This window comes from Phycodurus eques, chromosome 23 (assembly GCF_024500275.1).
Source record: "Phycodurus eques isolate BA_2022a chromosome 23, UOR_Pequ_1.1, whole genome shotgun sequence".
In the NCBI taxonomy this organism is placed as follows: domain Eukaryota; kingdom Metazoa; phylum Chordata; class Actinopteri; order Syngnathiformes; family Syngnathidae; genus Phycodurus; species Phycodurus eques.
Window position 1 is genome coordinate 1,234,287 of NC_084547.1, and position 18,288 is coordinate 1,252,574.

The following is an 18,288-nucleotide window of genomic DNA, read 5'->3' on the forward strand; positions in this document are numbered from 1 at the left end:
TAAGCTTCGGGTTGAAGCCTTGGAACTTTGTACAAAATTGTACTACGCGTTGGACCAGTGTGACAGCCTGAAAGCTTCTCAAACTGGTGTTAAACTGTAGCCGAGGACAGAGCAGCCTCTTGCAATTTCAAATCACTTCAATTGTCAAATGCTGTGGTGGCCTCACGTCTGTCTGAATGTTACCTCGAACCAAAAAGAGCCTACTTTTTTGTCCTGCACATAAATAGCAAAATCAGAGAGGAAAACCTTGACCTGTTTTGGTATTTTGACCATTTTCATTTCAGAGCTGTACAGTTATATCACACATGAATCGGTTTGTTGCTTACCTTAAACTTCAACACATAAGGATTACCCATTTGTAATTATCATATTAAACCTGACATACGTTGTTGTGGTGCCTATCAGTTTTCCAAATAATAGGCATTAATGAGAGGCATTAACTTTGTGCACTTTGTCGCAGCTTTGAAGCTCAGTCCATTTACTTGCATTAGTTTACAGGGCATAACGTCCAATATGGTGGCTCAACCCACTCAAGGTGGGGCTGATGTATAGTTGGTGTCTATGGATTGGGTCGCCTGACACGTGATTTTGCTTGCCCCCCCCCCCATCCAGAGACTTCATCCTCCGCAATGGTCTACATGGACACGACAACCACCACCACAAGGACCACCACGCGGCCCACCACCACCACCGTCACCTTTACAACGGCCAGGACCGGCACAACTAAAACAGCCACCACCACTACAGCCACTACGTCAACGTGGGCGGCGGCCCCCCCGAGGGCCCAGACGCCAGTGGGGCGCCTGGGCACGGGAGATGACCAACGGTCGCCGCCTTCCTCCAGGTTTCCCAACGTCAGGGTGGAGTACTGTAATCCTCTGGTCATGTTGGACATCTCTTGGCCCAAAACTGGGCAGGGAATTGTCGCCAAGATGCCTTGTCCTCCTGGGACCATAGGTGATGTCAATTTTCATATATACACATCGTAGATATAGAAATCAGCTTTTACAGGAAAAAAGACTTTGAAAAGCGAGATGTGTGTGTGTGTGTGTGTGTGTATATATATATACATATATATATACATGTATATACACATATATACATATATATATATATATATATATATATATATATATATATATACATATACATATATATATATATATATATACATATACATATATACGAGAAACTTTCGTGAAATGTTAGCGAGTAAGCCAGTTAGCAATCGGGTTTGTTACCTTGCTGACACGGTGGAGAATTATAATACATAATCAACATGCAAGAGAATTGCATGTTGATTATGTTTCTTGTCACACATTACGTGACCAACTGTCGAAGTCATTCATTATAATTCACGATAAACTAGCGAGACATTTTTTCAGCTCTCGCTAGTGAACAAGCTACGTAGTTAGAAGATGCGGCAATGCTGGTCAAGAGATTTGTGCGAGGATGATGTTATTCCTGGATAATTAATCGTAATTCAAGATAAACGATAGCAAATTGTTACTGAGTGCAACAGACTTTTATGTTGGTCAAGAAAATCATTAGATGATTCTTTTTTTTTTTTTTTTCCCCTGTTCTTGTCAAAATTAACATGACCACTTGTCAAGATAATTCATCCTAACTCAAGATAAACTTTAGCACATTATTATAGAGAGGCGCTAGGGATTTTCTTTTAGCTTGCTTGGCGACGTCGGTCAAGGAAATCGCTAGTTGATTCTTTTTTTTTTTCCTGGTCTTGTCAGACATTGCACGACCACTTGTCAGTGTAATTCACCATAAATCTAAGCACAATGTTAGCGAGTGTGCTAACTAGTGAACAAGTTAGTTAATTAGCAGAGGCTGCAACGTTTGTCAAAAGAATCGCATGTAAATATGTTTTTCCCCAGGTCACGTTGTATATTATGCAACCACTTGTTGAGGTAAGGCAACTTAATACACAACAAACTTTAGCAAAGTCTTAGTGAACTAGCTAGTTCGCCAGCTAGCTATTCAGCAGACAGATGCCGGAGTCTGGGTCAAGAGAATCACACATTAACATTTGTGGCTAGGTAGAATTTGTGGCACTGTGATCCGAAAAAAATGGGAATGCTGCAAGTTCGCCAAATGTGGCGATACTATGGGGGGGGGGGGCAGAGGGTTGCCGTGCCCCACCATACTGACAAAGGAAAGGGCCGTTTGGGCTCCCGCAGGGCGACTCACTTTTCTCTTGACACGACCAGATTCGCGTCTCCACAGGCTTTCATGCAGCAGCGCCCTCCCTCGTCTCCCTTCCCCACTCTTATCTCATGAACCCATCAAACATAAGCGTGCCCAAGGTGGACAGGGGAAGGAAATTATATGTCAATCAAAACGGATGCGTTAGTGCACCTCGTCTGAGCCGAGCAGCCAAAGCCCCAAGTACGAGCAAGGACACGCTGATGTCACACTCGGCTCGCATTGGTTTCTTCTTCTGTTTTTGTTGTTCAATTCAATGATTGTGAAAGCATTGAAAACGATTGACACGACTTGCTAAATTCCGGGTTGTTCTTTGCTTTCTTTGTCTTTTCTTCATCATGTGTTTTTTCTTTTCTGTTTTCTCGCCTGTTCTTTGTTGATGTTTTCCTTTTTTCGACCCATTTTCTTCTTCATTCCTGTTTTTTATTTCTTATTTGGTACTTGTTTCCTTCGTTTCTGTTTTTGTTTTGTTTTTCATCACTTTTTCTTTTGTCTTGTTGTCTCTTCCTTTTTGGATGACAGTACTGTGACCTGTCATTATTTTTCTAATTACCTTTTTCCCTTCTTTTTTTCCTCCTTCTTTCCTCTGATTTTTTTGTCTCCTATTTTCCCCTTTTGACTTTATCTTTCCTTTCCCTATTCCTTCACATCTTATGATTGTTTTTTCCCTTCTTTTAATTTTCTTAATTTGTGTTTCCTTCCTGCACTCCTAAGCATCTCTTGCGCCTGATTTTGATGACACTCTTGTTGTTTCTCCTCTCTCAGGCGTGGCCTCGTACTCATGCATGGGTCCCGAGAGTTACTGGGACCTCCAGGGGCCTGACTTCAGCAATTGCACCTCCCCCTGGGTCAACATCATCAGCCACAAGGTATCCAAACACCCTCATGTCCTGCTGGCCTCTTTTAAGAAAGAAGCAAAGCACAATGCAAATCAAAGATACTCAGAGGACCTTGGATTTTCTGTCTTTTTCTCCTTTTTCTCGACTTAATTGGTCAATTAATGTTATTGATTAGCTGTGGGGATACCAAGGGATGTGCTTGTGTGGGGGTGCTTGAGCTTCTAATAAACAGCTTTGTGGCAAACGGGGGGGGGGAACAAACTCATCTCGACGACTGTCACCATCCGCGTAGGCAAAATGATCACGCTTATGAGCATTATCGCCATATTGTTGAGCAAAAGACGGCAGGGATTTATTTGCTCATGGGAGTGGCACAGCTCAAAATATGAATGATCTAAAAGCAAAACAAATATGCAACCAAATATTGGACGAAAAAACACAAATAAAACAAATTCAAAAATATTGGACAAAAATTTCACACATTTCAGGAACAATATTTGTTATGAATACATATAGAAACAAAAATCGATTACAAAAATAAAATATATTGAAGGAAAATACCCAAATATCAATGAAATACTTGATATATATATATACAGTATATGTTAGGACAAAATACGCTTTTTGCTAAGAAACCAGTGTTTTTGGTGAAACCAACCCATTCTACAACTAATTATACTACTAATTAACACATTCACTGCCATTGACGGCTTTAGCAGTCAAATATCCATGTTAACTGGGAAGGCTGGCAGTGAATGATTTAATAAAGAGCAGAAACAGCTAGAAACAAGCAAAACAAGACAAGAAAGAAACAAGTCTTTCTTTTGGTAGGTCTGGTGCTCCTATTGCCACAGAACACAATATTCTGTGGGTCTTGAAAGATCAGGTCAAAATGCTCGTAAAACGCCTGACAATATGGAGAACTGCTTTGAAAACAGCTGCCAACGAATGAGTTAATACAGCAGCAGATTACAATCTGTCGTAATCCAGTATTTTAGTACTGTAAGCAGATGGCGGTACATTTAAAATGCATGGAAGCGGCGAGAAACCATTGGTCTTTTAGCCCCTTCCTCCCCAAAGCGGTGACGTTTTTGTATATTACTTTCATAAAGGCATAACACTATCAAGGGAGATCCCTCACTAATAGTTTATGATTCTATAATTGCATATGATATAGCCCCCAGTGTACACGCGACATTAATTGCATTTACAGAAGCAGCAACTCTGCTAAACGCAAAGGCTAAACAGTATCCATTTGCCGGGGCCACGCATTTCTGCGTCGCCATTTGTCATGTACAGCTGCCGTGCGGCAATAGCCATTCATCCCCGCAGGTGCGAAGCCACGCATGCTTGCCCTCCATCGCTCATTGTTCCGCCGCTTCACGTTTCAGCTGAAAGCGGGCGAGACGGCGGCTGTGATCGCCCGGGAGCTGGCCGAGCAGACCAAGCGCAACCTTCAGGCGGGGGACATCACGTATACGGTGAGGGCCATGGTGCAGCTGGTTGATCTCCTCGACGTCCAGCTGCGCAACCTCACGCCGGGGGGAAAGGACAGCGCGGCACGGAGCCTCAACAAGGTATTCCAACAGAGGCATCGCCGTATTTTTGTTGTTTTGATTTCCGATAGTATAGTGGTTCACATATAGTACCTGACAATGCTGCAGCTGGCGTGGGATCAATTCTCGTTCCCATTGACAAAAGCCCTGGTTCAGGGATTAATTGCAGTACAGTCTTACCTCGCCATATCGCGATTAACTTGTTGCGTTATCGCATATTTTTAAATCGTACATATCTAATTTTATGTGGTGAAATATTCTCTATATTGCGGGATTTTTTTCCACATAGACTAAAGTTGCTGCAGATCCACATAGCAATGTGTCAACTCCGAAGCAGAACTATTTTACACAACTGCACGGCTACCGTAAAGTAACCACCGTTAGCGAATTTAACATAGCCTACCATCGAAAGTTGGAACGCATTATAATCTCTTCACAGGTAGTCAAGGATAGGATTTTATTTCAAAATAAATGCAGAACGAGCACATTCTTACACTAGCTGCTACGGCCAAAACTGACTGTCCCCGAGAGGCACTCAACGCGCAGACTAGCTAACGGTTAGCCAGTCAACAGCCACCCGCCATCCTGAGCCAACTCTACACTTTCTTCTACGCCTTCATCCGTCCGTATTCACACCAGAAGCAGTGGTGAAGTGGATCTGAGCTTCCTATTATGGCCCATCTATCCTTTGCATTGATTGGTCCTAGAGCCCAGCCATAATTACTGTGTAGCTGCTGAGTGGCCAAAAGCAAATCGCAATCTGCAGTGAAATTCAAATTGTCCGCCGTTAATTTGCCCGGGCGGCTTTACTCAAAGAACAACACCTGCTCCGGACTCCAGACGCAGATGTCTCCATTGAGATTTTTAGCATCAGTGTAAAAAAAGAGAGGGGTGGGCGGGGGGGGGAACAGGAGTGAGGATTTTATAACACCCCCTATCGAATAAAGTTTTGCTGTGTTGCTAATGCAATGATGAGCAAACGGCCAACAATGTCGATTGGCTTTTGAATCGCCTTTGATTCATACACTTTACATTTCATTGGCAAACCTATTTAGCGGATGGAAACACTCCAGCCTAAAGAGTTGTGAGTAGAAGTCACTGGGGTGTCTCGTTGGCAACTTGGACTCGGTCTGTGAAGTTTCTCCAGTTGATGCATGATGATGAATTTCTTCCTCTCGCCTGGCATACTTGACATCTTCTGCTTTTCTTTGGTTGACAGCTGCAGAAGCGAGAGCGCTCCTGCCGTTTTTATGTTCAGGTATGTGGAATTTTACTTTCCATTTTCAGTAATACATCGTAGTTTTGTTTCCTGGCAGACTGCGGTACATCTAGCTGCCAACCTTTGGAATTTGGTATCAAAGCCTGGAGCCGTTATTTGGTTTCCCTTTCCAGTTTAATTTCAGCCCAAATTATGTGATTGTTCCAGGACTTTCACACCATTTTTGATTGTCCAACGTAAAGCGCTAAATCACCAAAACTACTTCAATAAATAAGTCAACTCCGAAGTCAGCTAAAGTCCTGGCATGTTATGATCGTCCCGATACATAATGAATGCGTGTCCCAATTTTCAGAAACCGCCTCAATCACTTCACTCAGCTACTTTGCAAGGCCGCTGGCACATTGCGTGATTTGCTCCCTGCGGGTGACATTTTCGCTGTCATCAGGTTTTGTTTTTTTTGTTTTTTTTGGGGGGGGGACCATGGACAGTTAGTGGATTGGGGTTAAAGTTCTGCTTATATATTGTGAAAACAGAACTATTGTTTTAAGTCGTCTTTACTAGGTGTTCATGTGGTTGTGTGGATGCTTTAAATCAAACTTCATCAAACTTCCACTCCCACACGCACTGACCAAAACTCAAAACTTTTCTCATTTTAGCATCGCACTTGTCGGATACGTGGTTGAAATTTGCTAGCAATTCTACAAAATCTGCAGGACGACTTTGCTTTTGAAGTGCCCCGAGAAATGACCAAAAGCAGCCTAAAATGGCCACTTCAAACCCAAAAGACAAGACTTTCAGCTTCTTTTCGGATATTCTTGAGACTTTTTTGTTGGTATACTTATGATAGACATGCCAACCAAATTTTCATGGGGCAGGCTTCTGGGGCAGAATTTTGCAAAAAATACCAAGAGTCGTCAAACCTCGGTGCTCCAAGTTCATGTTTGAAGGACTGGAAATGATCCTAAAATGGCTGCTCTCAATCAAAATGGCAGACTTTTCTGACATGACAGACATGCCTCCCAAATTCCATGCGTCTAAGTGAAGCTGGCTTCAGGGGCTGAATTTTAAAAAGATTCCACTCATTGAACGCTGCGTGTGATTTCTCAGGCCGTGTATCACAGCCAATTTAATTCCAGTGAACAAGACGCTTTGACAACAGAGCACGTAACGATCACCTTGCCGTGTTGTGCACCAAAGAGCCCTTTTGATTGCTCGCAAACGCGGTAAAAATGGCGCCTGGAGGATATATTAATGGTGTCCAATTACGGCGATTACGTCCGTCTGTGTTTTCGAGAGCCCCTCCGAAAGCTTTCTTCCGTTTAGTCGGCTTGACGGGAAGTTGAGGCTGCGGGCGAATTCCGCCATAGAAGATGAAAAACATATCATGCCTTAGTAGGAACCAAGTGAGTGTGACTTTGTAGGACCCAGGGAGGATTTTGAAGCCCCTCATTAAAGCGACACCTTTGTTGGCGAGGATGACCAGGGGGAGTGTCACGGCGGGGCGGTGTGACCTTCCAGGGAGGCTCGATGATAAAAGAAACCCCCCCCCCCCCCCCCCCCCCACACACACACACACACACACCTCCCGCAAGTCAATTTGTCGGAAGATGAAGATATCCTCATAAACAGAAAGCTCATCTGGCCCGGAGTGCAAGAGTTCTGCCTGATTAATTGAAGTCTTAAAAGTGGGAGGTGTTTTTTTTTTTTTAAACTCCCCTCAGTACGGCGTCACCGTTCATAACGTATTCATTTGACTGTGGATTTTACACTACATTAACATAGACCAAGTTATGCAGTACATTCATAGAGATATTCACGTCAAAGGCTTGGCATGGCCATCATTCTATATGAAGCTCCTCCGATGCTTTTTCTAGTTATTGCTTCGTTTCTTAGTCATGGGGCAAATAAATTGCCATTGTGAGGACGCTCCCGTACTCAAAAACTGAGAATCTTTGAAAAATTCTGCCCTTCAATCCAGGTTTATTTAGCAGCAGTAAATTCAGTGGGCAAGTCCATCATTTGTAGACCCACCAAAAAGGTCTCAAGGGTCCCTGCTGTAAAATGAACAGGAAGTCGGCCATTTTAGTTTGTCGCGGGCTCATTTTGGCTATTTCCAAGGCGTACTTCAAGTGAACGTGTCCTCCAGATTTTGTCCGATTACTACCAAATTTGTATACTAGACCAGTAGTTCTCAAACTATTTACACCAAGCACCACCCAATTAAAATGGATATTTGACTTCTATAGCCACCAACGGCTATATAGCCGAGGTTTTATTCCTAAAAAGCACAATTACTGTACTTAAATCCAACTGAACTGTACTTAAAGTATGTACTTGAGAAGTGAAAAGTGTTCTGTACGTGTAAAAAAAAAAAAAGAAAAGTACTGGACTGTTTAAAAAAAAAAGTTTAAATAAGCTGTTGCATGGCTACAAGCCTCATTCTTCGTTTGATTATATTTCATGGTTTTGATGTTGTGATATTGTCAACCCTAACCATCGAGACAGCATTATGTAGTAACCTGCCCACAACGGCGCTCATGTTGACGGTGCGCTGGCATGTCTGTCGTTGCCATGCAATAAACGAGACAACCTCTGACAAAGCAACTAGGTAAAGCAGAACAGGTCAGAAAGAGGCAGACGCGACGACTCGTCAAATTTAAGCGGACAGGGCGAATGAGTTGCCCCCCTTGTTTTGTCGTCTTCTCGTTCCCCGTTGGGAGACGTCAACGTCACTGAGAGAAATCGAGTGCGAGGATCCAACAGCGAGGGTGGCAGAGGGGGAAAGAATTCCTGGGGGTGTAAGGGGAAGGGGATCAGAAATCAATTCCCCAGACCCCTCCCACCCACGAGTTCATTTCATCAATCGGCAAAGCGCAGATAGAAGAGAACACAGCACAGGCCGGCATGGACCAGCGCCAGGCCACTGGCTAACGTCTGCCTCATTTAAATGGAGCACGCGTTGCAGCGCTTCACACCAGCTCATCGTTCTTTCGCTTCATCGTGAGCATTTCCTCAAACGATCCAAAAAAAAAAAAGGATGCCAAAACACTTTTTCGGGGAAAACAAGAGCATTCAGGACAAATTCTAAAGCGACAGACAAAAGTATAACAGAATTTGGTTGTCATAAATGTATTTCTTATTTAATGGGATGGATTTTGATTCAATTCATTTTGACATGATTTCCCTTCATTTTATTTCATTCTAACTCAATGATTTTTTTTACATTGTGATTTTATTAATCCTATTGTATTTTATTTATTTCTATTTTATTTCAACTGACGCCACAACTTGCTTATAAATTAGAAAACAACTGAGTCACAATCCAGACTTACAAAAATAGATATTTGTCATCTATGTACATTATTTTACTTTGATTCAATTCAAATTTATTTTAATGTATTTGAATTGATTTAATTGTAATGTTATTTGATCAGTTTTATTTTATTTGTATATATTATATAGTTACATAAATATAGAATGATCTAAATAATAGAATGCTAAATACTGTAATACATTTGATTATGAATTTATTTTATACGTATCCATTTTATTTAGATTAATTTAAATTTTATTTCATTGTATTATTGTATTTTATTGTATGAAATTCCTTTTGCTCTATTTTATTTTAATTCATTCATTTAAATTCCGTATAATTATAAATATAAAATAATAATACAACAAATAAAATACTACATGATGATTTTTTATGATATACCGGTACATTCAATTATACTGATTTAATTGAATTTTATTGACATTTAATTTATTTTATTTGAACCGGTGCCACAGTTTAGCGAATACGATTGAAAAGAAATCAAATAATATTCAATGAATGAATGATCATGAAGATGTCATTGTCTGGTTTCAATGAGACATTTGTAGGCGTTACGCACCGCGGTGCGTTATCTGCACGACAACCAACACAAACTCGGTCTGTACGTCCATCATCTCCCATTCGAGGCGTTTATTTCTTGCTGTGGAGAACAAAGGCAAGGCAAATGTCAGTTATCTGGCAGCGCGGTGTAAAAAAACAAAACAAAAAAAGCCTCTTTAATCGAGAGCAAGCCAACCTGCGCCTCTCGCGCGTAAAGTGTGATTGGAGACGAGCGGCAAATAATGAATCATTACATCCGTGTTACAGAGGTGTCGTGCTGCTGTCGGTGGGGTTGCAATTCTTCCAGGTTGGTGCTACAATGATCCTGAAATAGGGTCGCACCTCAAATAAATGTCCGACTGCAGGAAGAAAAAAATAAACTTCTCGCATCACCCGTACCTTGTACCACTGGTATGACAATGGCCATGATGACATTCAGGGCTAATCATTAACACCCGCCAATGAATTTTAGCCGTGGCAGGTAGCTCCGCCTCTCCCGATCGCCACTTTGGCAGGTTCTATTTCAATCAGCAAAAAGCTGGATCAACAAACGCTCCACCCTGTTGACTGTGTGGTATTTCACTTCCAAGCAATAATGCAACATATATTTGGGGCTGGTTAAAATGCTGAGTTGCAAGTAACTTTGGGAAACCACTGCCCACAGTGGCTGGTGACCAAAAAAGTAAATGTCAAGCCCTGGTGACAATGTATGATAATGAAATATTAGTGCCTCCTCTCCACGACCATCCAATACCTCAAATAAGCGTGTTTATTTAGGTTGATTTTTATTTTTACCCCTCCTTGAGCCGTCACCTTATCGTGGTGGAGGGGCTTGTGTGTCCCAATGGGGGGACGGGTCCTGACTGTTATTTGTGCCTATTCACCAAACAGCAGTTCAGAATACCCACCCATTTTGGAGTCCTTAGACAGGGTGCCGGAGAGCGCTCCTGCTGGGGGCGTGTGAGGAATTCGGTGAGGCCATGCAGAACGATTTCCGAACGGCTCCGAGGAAATTCAGGTCCACCATCCAGCGTCTCAGGAGGGGAAAGCAGTGCACCATCAACACTGTGTATAGTGGGGAAGGTCGATCATCCGGGAGGGGCTCAGAGTATAGCCGCTGCTCCTCCGCATTGAGAGGAGCCAGATGAGGTGGCTCGGATATCTGATTAGGATGCCTCCCGGGTGTCTCCCGGGTGAGGTGTTCCGGGAGGAGACCCCGGGGACGACCCAGGACATGCTGGAGAGACTATGTCTCTCGGCTGGCCTGGGAACGCCTCAGGATCCCCTCGGAAGAGCTGGAGGAAGTGGCTGGGGAGAGGGAAGTCTGGACTTCCCTCCTGAGGCTGCTGCCCCCGCGTCCCGACCTTACATAAGCGGAGGAAATTGAATGAATGAATTATTTTTAATGTATTTAATGGGACAGGTAAATGATACAGTATATTGAGACAAAAATATATTTTTTAAAAATGACTGCATTCTCTTGAATAAACGCCTAGTACTCTTTGCTGCAAAAATCTCATTTTATTAGTTGCACAATCATCAAAGCGATCAGTATGAGGGCACGCCAGGCTGCTTTCCTTCACTTTTCAACCTGTTCTGATCAGGCATTCATTTGATAGCCTAGTGAACGATTCTGCTTATCAACTTTGACTTCATTTTCACAGCCATTCCCCAAAGTCCATTTCATAATGGGCTGATTTAAAAAAAAAAAAAAAAAAAAAAAATCCAGTTAAATGAATCATTTCTGTCTTGTGTGTATGAGGTTAGTTAATGAAGAAGAGCAAAGGGAATGCCAGAGTTCTTTCTTCCCAACATGTACAGACACTCGCCCCCATTGGAATGAACAGCGTGCTCTCATCCAATTAGCATTCAATGCTCAAATATCGCCATTGGCATTTCTAAATCTTTAATGGGTCTTAATTTTTCATCTTGTCTTGCAAATGTTCCGGTTTGTTCCCCCGCTTTACCCGCGCCAGCATTGTTGTTGATTAAAGCGGGGCGTAATGGACGCTCGCCGGCGTTAACCAGCGGCAGAGACTCACGCCGGATAGTTATGCCGGCGGTAAATGGCCGCTTCATCTGCCGGCTACCGCGCCGAAACGCCGTGGCATTTTTCACCCGAGTGCTTTTTATGTGACGGGAATGTCAGCACGGAAGAGAATTCATCATGGCCATTAAAAAACCCCGCCGAGAGCCGCGTTTCGTTGGAACTTCTGTCTTCTGAGCGGCTTTTGCTTCATTTACAGCTTTAATAATTGCATTCGTTGGTTTATATTTCCTACAGAGTCAAGCGTGTACAGTGAAACCCCCACTGTGTCGCGGATTTGTGTTTGATGGGGTTTTACAGAACAGCGGTGCCTTGACATACGAGTACCCGACGTAATGCTTTGCCGAGGCAGTGAATTCACCTCTGTTCATTCAGAATGAGCAACAGTCTGGCAGGATGCGAACAAGTCATCAAACAACAGGCTTCAAGCTGTTTATTGCCACTCCCAGTTCAATTTTACCCTCAAACTAAGTATAAAACAATGAGAATTACATGTTGTGTATTTAAAACAACCACACAACATTGCCTTAAGAAGGCCCCCACTAGCTTAATGCTAACACACAATGGAATGTTTGTGACTCATTCGTTTGTCTGTATGATTGTCTTATACTGTCCTCATGTGGCCAAGACAGGCACACCAGAAGGCACAGCACAATGAATTGAATTGAAGCATTAAATCATGATGCATAAACTGTTTTATTCTTTACATTCTATTTAATTATGTCATTTCTGTTTTTTATAAAGTACAGTGGACCCCCGCGAATAGTGAAAATCCTCAGATAATTGAGTGCCATTATAATTTTTTTATCAATTTTTTTTTTTTTTAAACCCCAACATTCTTGAATAAGTGGAGATTAACCACAAATAACCGAGAAAAAAATACATTGAAAAAACTGGTACAATTTACTGGTAAAGATTATCACAAAAATGGCAATTTCTCTCATTAAGACCTTACCTTTAATTCTTAACACTTTCAGGCCATGGTGGAGACGGTGAACAATTTGCTCCAGCCACAGGCACAGACAGCGTGGCGCGAACTGAGCGCGGGCGAGCAGCTGCGGGCCGCCACCACTTTGCTGGACACGGTCGAGCAGGGAGCCTTCATACTCGCAGACAACCTGCTCAAGACTGACATCGTGCAGGAGAACACTGACAACATACGTGAGTAGCAAAGCGCCACTTACTGGAAAAAAAAGTTAACGCCTCCCTCAAATAGACACCTCCAGTTTTCATCATCACTGATCGTGAAGACCCATGTACACTGAAAATATTTCCTCAGATATTCGACACCCAATTAGTCGCCACTCCACCCAAACTAATGCAATGCCCCACTAGCTTAATGCTAACACATTATGGAAAACACCATTGACAGGCTAACAAGTAGATAACAGATAGCCCATATAGCACATACAGCACATAATAATTGATCATTATGAGTGATCATTTCCATGGTGGAAATAATACAAGTGTCAACCTTGAATCTTCTCGCGAGAGAATTTAGCATCAGCCTCCTCTCTGAGTTTTCAGCCCCCCTCTACCATGGCGACCTAAAAATATGAAATATAGGTCTTGTGACTTGTAGGGAAGTGACAGCGAGGCGAATTAATAAAATTGATTTTATTATATCCGCCACACAATTCATCTAGGCATTAGGGCGAATTCAGGCTCGTTCCGAAGGTGAACGAGACGACAGCGGCTCGACCCGGGGGAGACTTAACAGCTCGCGCCGGTACGCTTGTTAATTACGCTTCGGCGACATGTTTACTAGGCCTCGCCTCTCTTGTTTGCGCTGTACCACGCCTTACATAACCAGAATAAGGTGGCCCATTACAGCATCGGTGATTACTGCGACTTTATCCATCATTATCCTTATCGATCCATTTTTGGGAGAAATGAGAAATGGATGCCCTTTGTCTGCTCTTGGGCGCACGAGTCTCGGTCACAGATTCCTACAGATTTGCATGTTAGCCTCAAGCATTTTTACGCAAGCGCCATAGGGCTGATGCTGAATAGAGATGCTCCTGAATTTCGCAGATTATAGGGAATTGTTAAGATACCTTGGTGTCCTATATTACAGTAATAAACAAGAAGTAGACAGATTTTGAGGATGCCATGCCACAGTCGGTCATGCGTACGTCATCCACTGAAGCCAAATAAAGAACTCCCTCAAATAGACATTCCTCAAACAATTCGACGGATTTCCTCAAACAATTCAGGCTCAACTGTGTGCGCAGAGTTGGAGGTTGCACGGATGAGCACCGACGGGAATTTGCCTGACCTGAAATTTCCCCAAACGGGCGGACAGGGCAGCTCCATCCAACTGTCGGCCAACACGCTGAAGCAGCATGGAAGAAATGGCAAGTACCTTTTGCCTTTTGGATCCGAGCCGATCGTGCCCTATTGTATTTGTATCCTGCCCTATCTAGTTGTATCACGTGGTACCATATTGTACTGAATTTTAATGTTATCATCCATCCATTTTCTTTACCGCTTCTCCTCACTAGGGTCACAGGCGTGCTGGAGCCTATCCCAGCTATCTTCGGGTGAGACGCGGGGTACACCCTGAACCGGTCGCCAGCCAATCGCAGGGGACATAGAAACAAACAACCATTTGCACTCACATTCGCACCTTCGGCCAATTTAGAGTCTTTAGTCAACCTACCACGCATGTTTTTGGGATGTGGGAGGAAACCCGTGTGCCCAGAGAAAACCCACGCAGGCACGGGAGAACATGCAACCTCCACACAGGCGGGGCTGGGATTTGAATCCCGGTCTCCAGAACTGTGAGGCAGATGTGCTAACCAGTCGTTCACCATGTCGGCCAAATAATATTGTATCATGTCATATCCTATACTCTCTATACTTTCAGGGGTGTCAAACCTTTTTGTCACGGGGCACATTATTGGTACGGTTTCCCTCAGAGGGCCGTTATAACTGTGAAACCATAGTTATACATTACATGACAAATTCATGGATAGCTAGTTTTTAAATTAGAAGTCAAGGATAATAGTTTATTCAACTATTGTTCAAGTTACTAACCAAAAAAAAGCTTGCAATAGCTCAGCATTATGACGATTTGACATTTTTGTACAGATTTTAACAAGAACCACAGTAGTTGACGTAAATGATTTGCTTTTTCACGGGCCACATGAAGTTAAGTGGCGGGCCACATATAACCCCCGGACCTTGAGTTTGACAGTATATATATATATTCCATTTTTTATTTTTTTTATTCTTTGTGGTTTTTCTTGGGAGTGTTGACCAACCCCAAAAACGCTTAGTGGTAGTTTACCCCTGCTTGCTCAAGAATTTTTTTTTATCTTAAAAAAATTATATTTAAAGAAAAATCAATACAATTATAATGGCCCTCAGTTATCCGCAGATTTTGGCGGTCGTCCACTGTATACATACAGTAAATATCTTGGCATAATAGCAGCACGACAGTCATGTGGTGCCTTGATGTTCAACACTGCAGTCGTTCATTTTAGCCATCTTGTAATCTAATAATTAGACTTGAATGCACATGGATGCACAAAAATGCAGTCTACCTACCTTCTAGTGTGCAAATGAGGTGCTTACATACAGCAACAATGCAATCTTTAGAATTCAATGCAAATGCAGTCACCACTCAGTGGGACGATAGAAAGCCTGCGTCTGTAGCCATCGTTAAAGAAGGCCGGCGGAATATATTTCCCGATGCTATATGACCCAAATTGTTTTCCTTTCATCTAGCTGAGCGATCGAAGTCGCAGCGGGGGGGGGGGCAACGTTGCCGTTGAAAAGTGAGATGGAGCCAGTAGTTGGGGGACGAATATGAATGAATGAGTCAGGGAGGAGATGATCAACAAGGAAAATGACTCTCTCTTTTCACCGGAACCAAAATACCAGTGGTCGCCACAACGAGCAATTTCAAGAAATTGTTTGTTGATGTAAAGATGGTTTTTCCATTTTTGTTGTTGTTGTTGTCAGCACACAGAATTGCCTCGGTGACACTGGTCTTACTGTGAGCAGTTTAACCCTGCATATCTTTGCATTCTGGTGTTAACAACGCTTGCTTTCAGGGATTTGATGAGAACACGATGAGCTCGTGTTTTCACACTAGTCTGTGTCCAGGGATTCTATGTCAAATTTGCAAATGTTTTTTTGTCCTGGGGGTGCGCAAGGTTAAAATTGAATTGTTTGTAATATGTTTTGATCATGCCTCATGAATAACTCATTCACTGCCACGGACGTTTATGTGTGTCAACTGGAATCCAACACTTCACTGCCATCGACGACTATATACGTCAAGTCTATTTTTCAGCGGATCGGAGTAGAGGAGGGTCTCGCCCAGTTTGTCCGTGAATATCAAGTTTGTCAACCACTGTAACACCTAACAGACCCCTATAGAAGGCGCCGTTGCATTGCTTTAGATTTGAGATCAACCCAGTTTTTCTATCGATTAGGATTACGGGGTGAATTTCGGTTTGGGAGAGAAATGCAGACACGTTGGAAGTCAGACAAGTTTAGGAACCCCACAGTCGATTAGAATGTGTATATGTATGGTCTCAACACAGTTTTTATGTCATCGAAGTTAGTAGAAAGTGTTTGTCGCAATGGTGTAAAAAGATGACGCAGTTCATGGAGTGAATGAAGAACGCCATGTAAATAAGCCACTGATGTTCAACTTGAGTCATACGGTGATTCAGCGTTGCCCACAGCACGTTTTACAGTTATATATCTCGAAATAAACCATTATTTTGCCACCAGAACACTTTTCTTAGTCTTGTTTTAATTGTTTCATTGTTTGAGGTGTCACAAAAGCCAAGAAAATACTGGCATCAAAGTCTTTGTTGTGCTTACATATTTATTTTAACAAAAAGCTCGTTTTCTCCACTCTTTGATCCGGAACAGGTGTTTTGGGTGAAAGCAACCAATGTTCTACTCTTGATTACTAAAAACGAAAAAAGCTAGAAATAAACTTTTCTGTCTATTCTTTCTTTTGGTAGCTTGTATCACCATAGAACACTATTCTGTGGATATAGAAAGATCAGTCAAAATTCTCTAAAATTGCTGGCAATATTTGGAACTGGCTGCTTTCGACCAAACATTTCCAAACTGTGGCATGTGCACTAGAGGGTGAGTGAGATTAAAAATGTAATTTAGAATGTGTGCGCCTCTTAAAATTTTTAGGAAAGGCTGCTTTAAACCAGGAATTAACACCAAACTGTAGTGTTTGCTGGCCGGGGGTGTGCGAGATTAAAAGTAAGCTCCGTTCTGAGGTGCAGTGTTCTTTGCCCTTTCACAGGCGAGATCCGGATCGCTTTTGTGCTGTACAAGCACATCGGCATGTACTTGTCCACGGAGAACACCAGCATGAAGTTGGACAGCGATGTCATGGCGGCCAATTATTCAGTCATCGTCAACTCGCCTGTGATCACGGCCGCTATCAACAAGGACGCGAATAAAGTCTACCTTTCCGACCCGGTCATCTTTACCATCAGACACCTGCAGGTACGCAAGTGGACATCACGTGAAGAAGGGGAATTGAATTGCTTTTCAAATGTATGTATTACGTGTTCATTTTAAACAGTGCATTATTCTGATCATAAGTAACAAACTAATAGTTTAAATTAATAATTACAATTATTGGAATCATTAAAACATTTGTGGGAATTCAAATGTTTTATTAAAACTTAAAAACTAAACAAAATAAGACATATAATTAGCAAAGTAAAAATATATTCAATTAAATAATAAATACATAAGACAAGTACTGTGTTTTTGTACATTACCTATTTATTAAAAAAATACATTATTTTGTGTCAATAGTTAAAATTGGGGGTTATTTTAAATTCTAAAACAAAATCAAATATAAGTCATGTTATAAAGAAAATTGCAAATGTAATACATTTTTAAACATACGGCACAGTTAAAACAAGCAATAGTCTAAAAATGTCAACAAAGTCAGAACAAAGTCAAATATCATTCAGATATTAAATATGTCATTAAATAACATGTAAAATTAAAAACTGTCCTGAATTAGTCTTTTGAAAATATGACTGAATACATGTGGAAAAAGAAAAAACAATTATATAATTGATTCAAAAATTACATCAATTGTCCTAATAAAATAATTAAAAACAAAAATATAACAATTTATCTTTTGCATCCATCCATCCATTTTCTTCACCGCTTTTCCTCACTAGGGTCGTGGGCTTGCTGGAGCCTATCCCAGCTAACTTCGGGCGAGAGAACTGAACTGGTCGCCAGCCAATCGCAGGGCACATATTGCAATAAAATATATTTTATTTATTCAATATTAAATAATTAATGACTATATGAAACAACTGATTGTCCTAAAATATTTTTATAATGTAACAAACAATCAAAAATACACAAACAGAAGGCCTACCACAACTATTTGACGGCTCACTAAAACCAACAATTCAACAGTGGGGTTCAACTTTCTAACATGACATAACGGGGTTAAGCAGTTAGGTGTCAAAACGGTATGACATCTTCAAAAGCTTCTTTTCACAAATTGCCCATTC

General features: G+C 41.9%; 1 protein-coding gene across 1 annotated transcript in view; it reads left to right on the forward strand.

Moving 5' to 3' along the window:
- The window catches only part of LOC133397801 (adhesion G protein-coupled receptor L3-like), a 125,771-nt gene that overhangs the window by 77,323 nt on the left and 30,160 nt on the right, over positions 1 to 18,288 (forward strand). Inside the window, exons 10-16 of the mRNA XM_061669113.1 lie at positions 613 to 957; positions 2,986 to 3,089; positions 4,451 to 4,636; positions 5,835 to 5,873; positions 12,733 to 12,916; positions 13,990 to 14,112; positions 17,043 to 17,248. Of these exons, the coding sequence (XP_061525097.1) occupies positions 613 to 957; positions 2,986 to 3,089; positions 4,451 to 4,636; positions 5,835 to 5,873; positions 12,733 to 12,916; positions 13,990 to 14,112; positions 17,043 to 17,248 (1,187 nt within the window). The remainder of the gene's footprint in view (positions 1 to 612; positions 958 to 2,985; positions 3,090 to 4,450; positions 4,637 to 5,834; positions 5,874 to 12,732; positions 12,917 to 13,989; positions 14,113 to 17,042; positions 17,249 to 18,288) is intronic.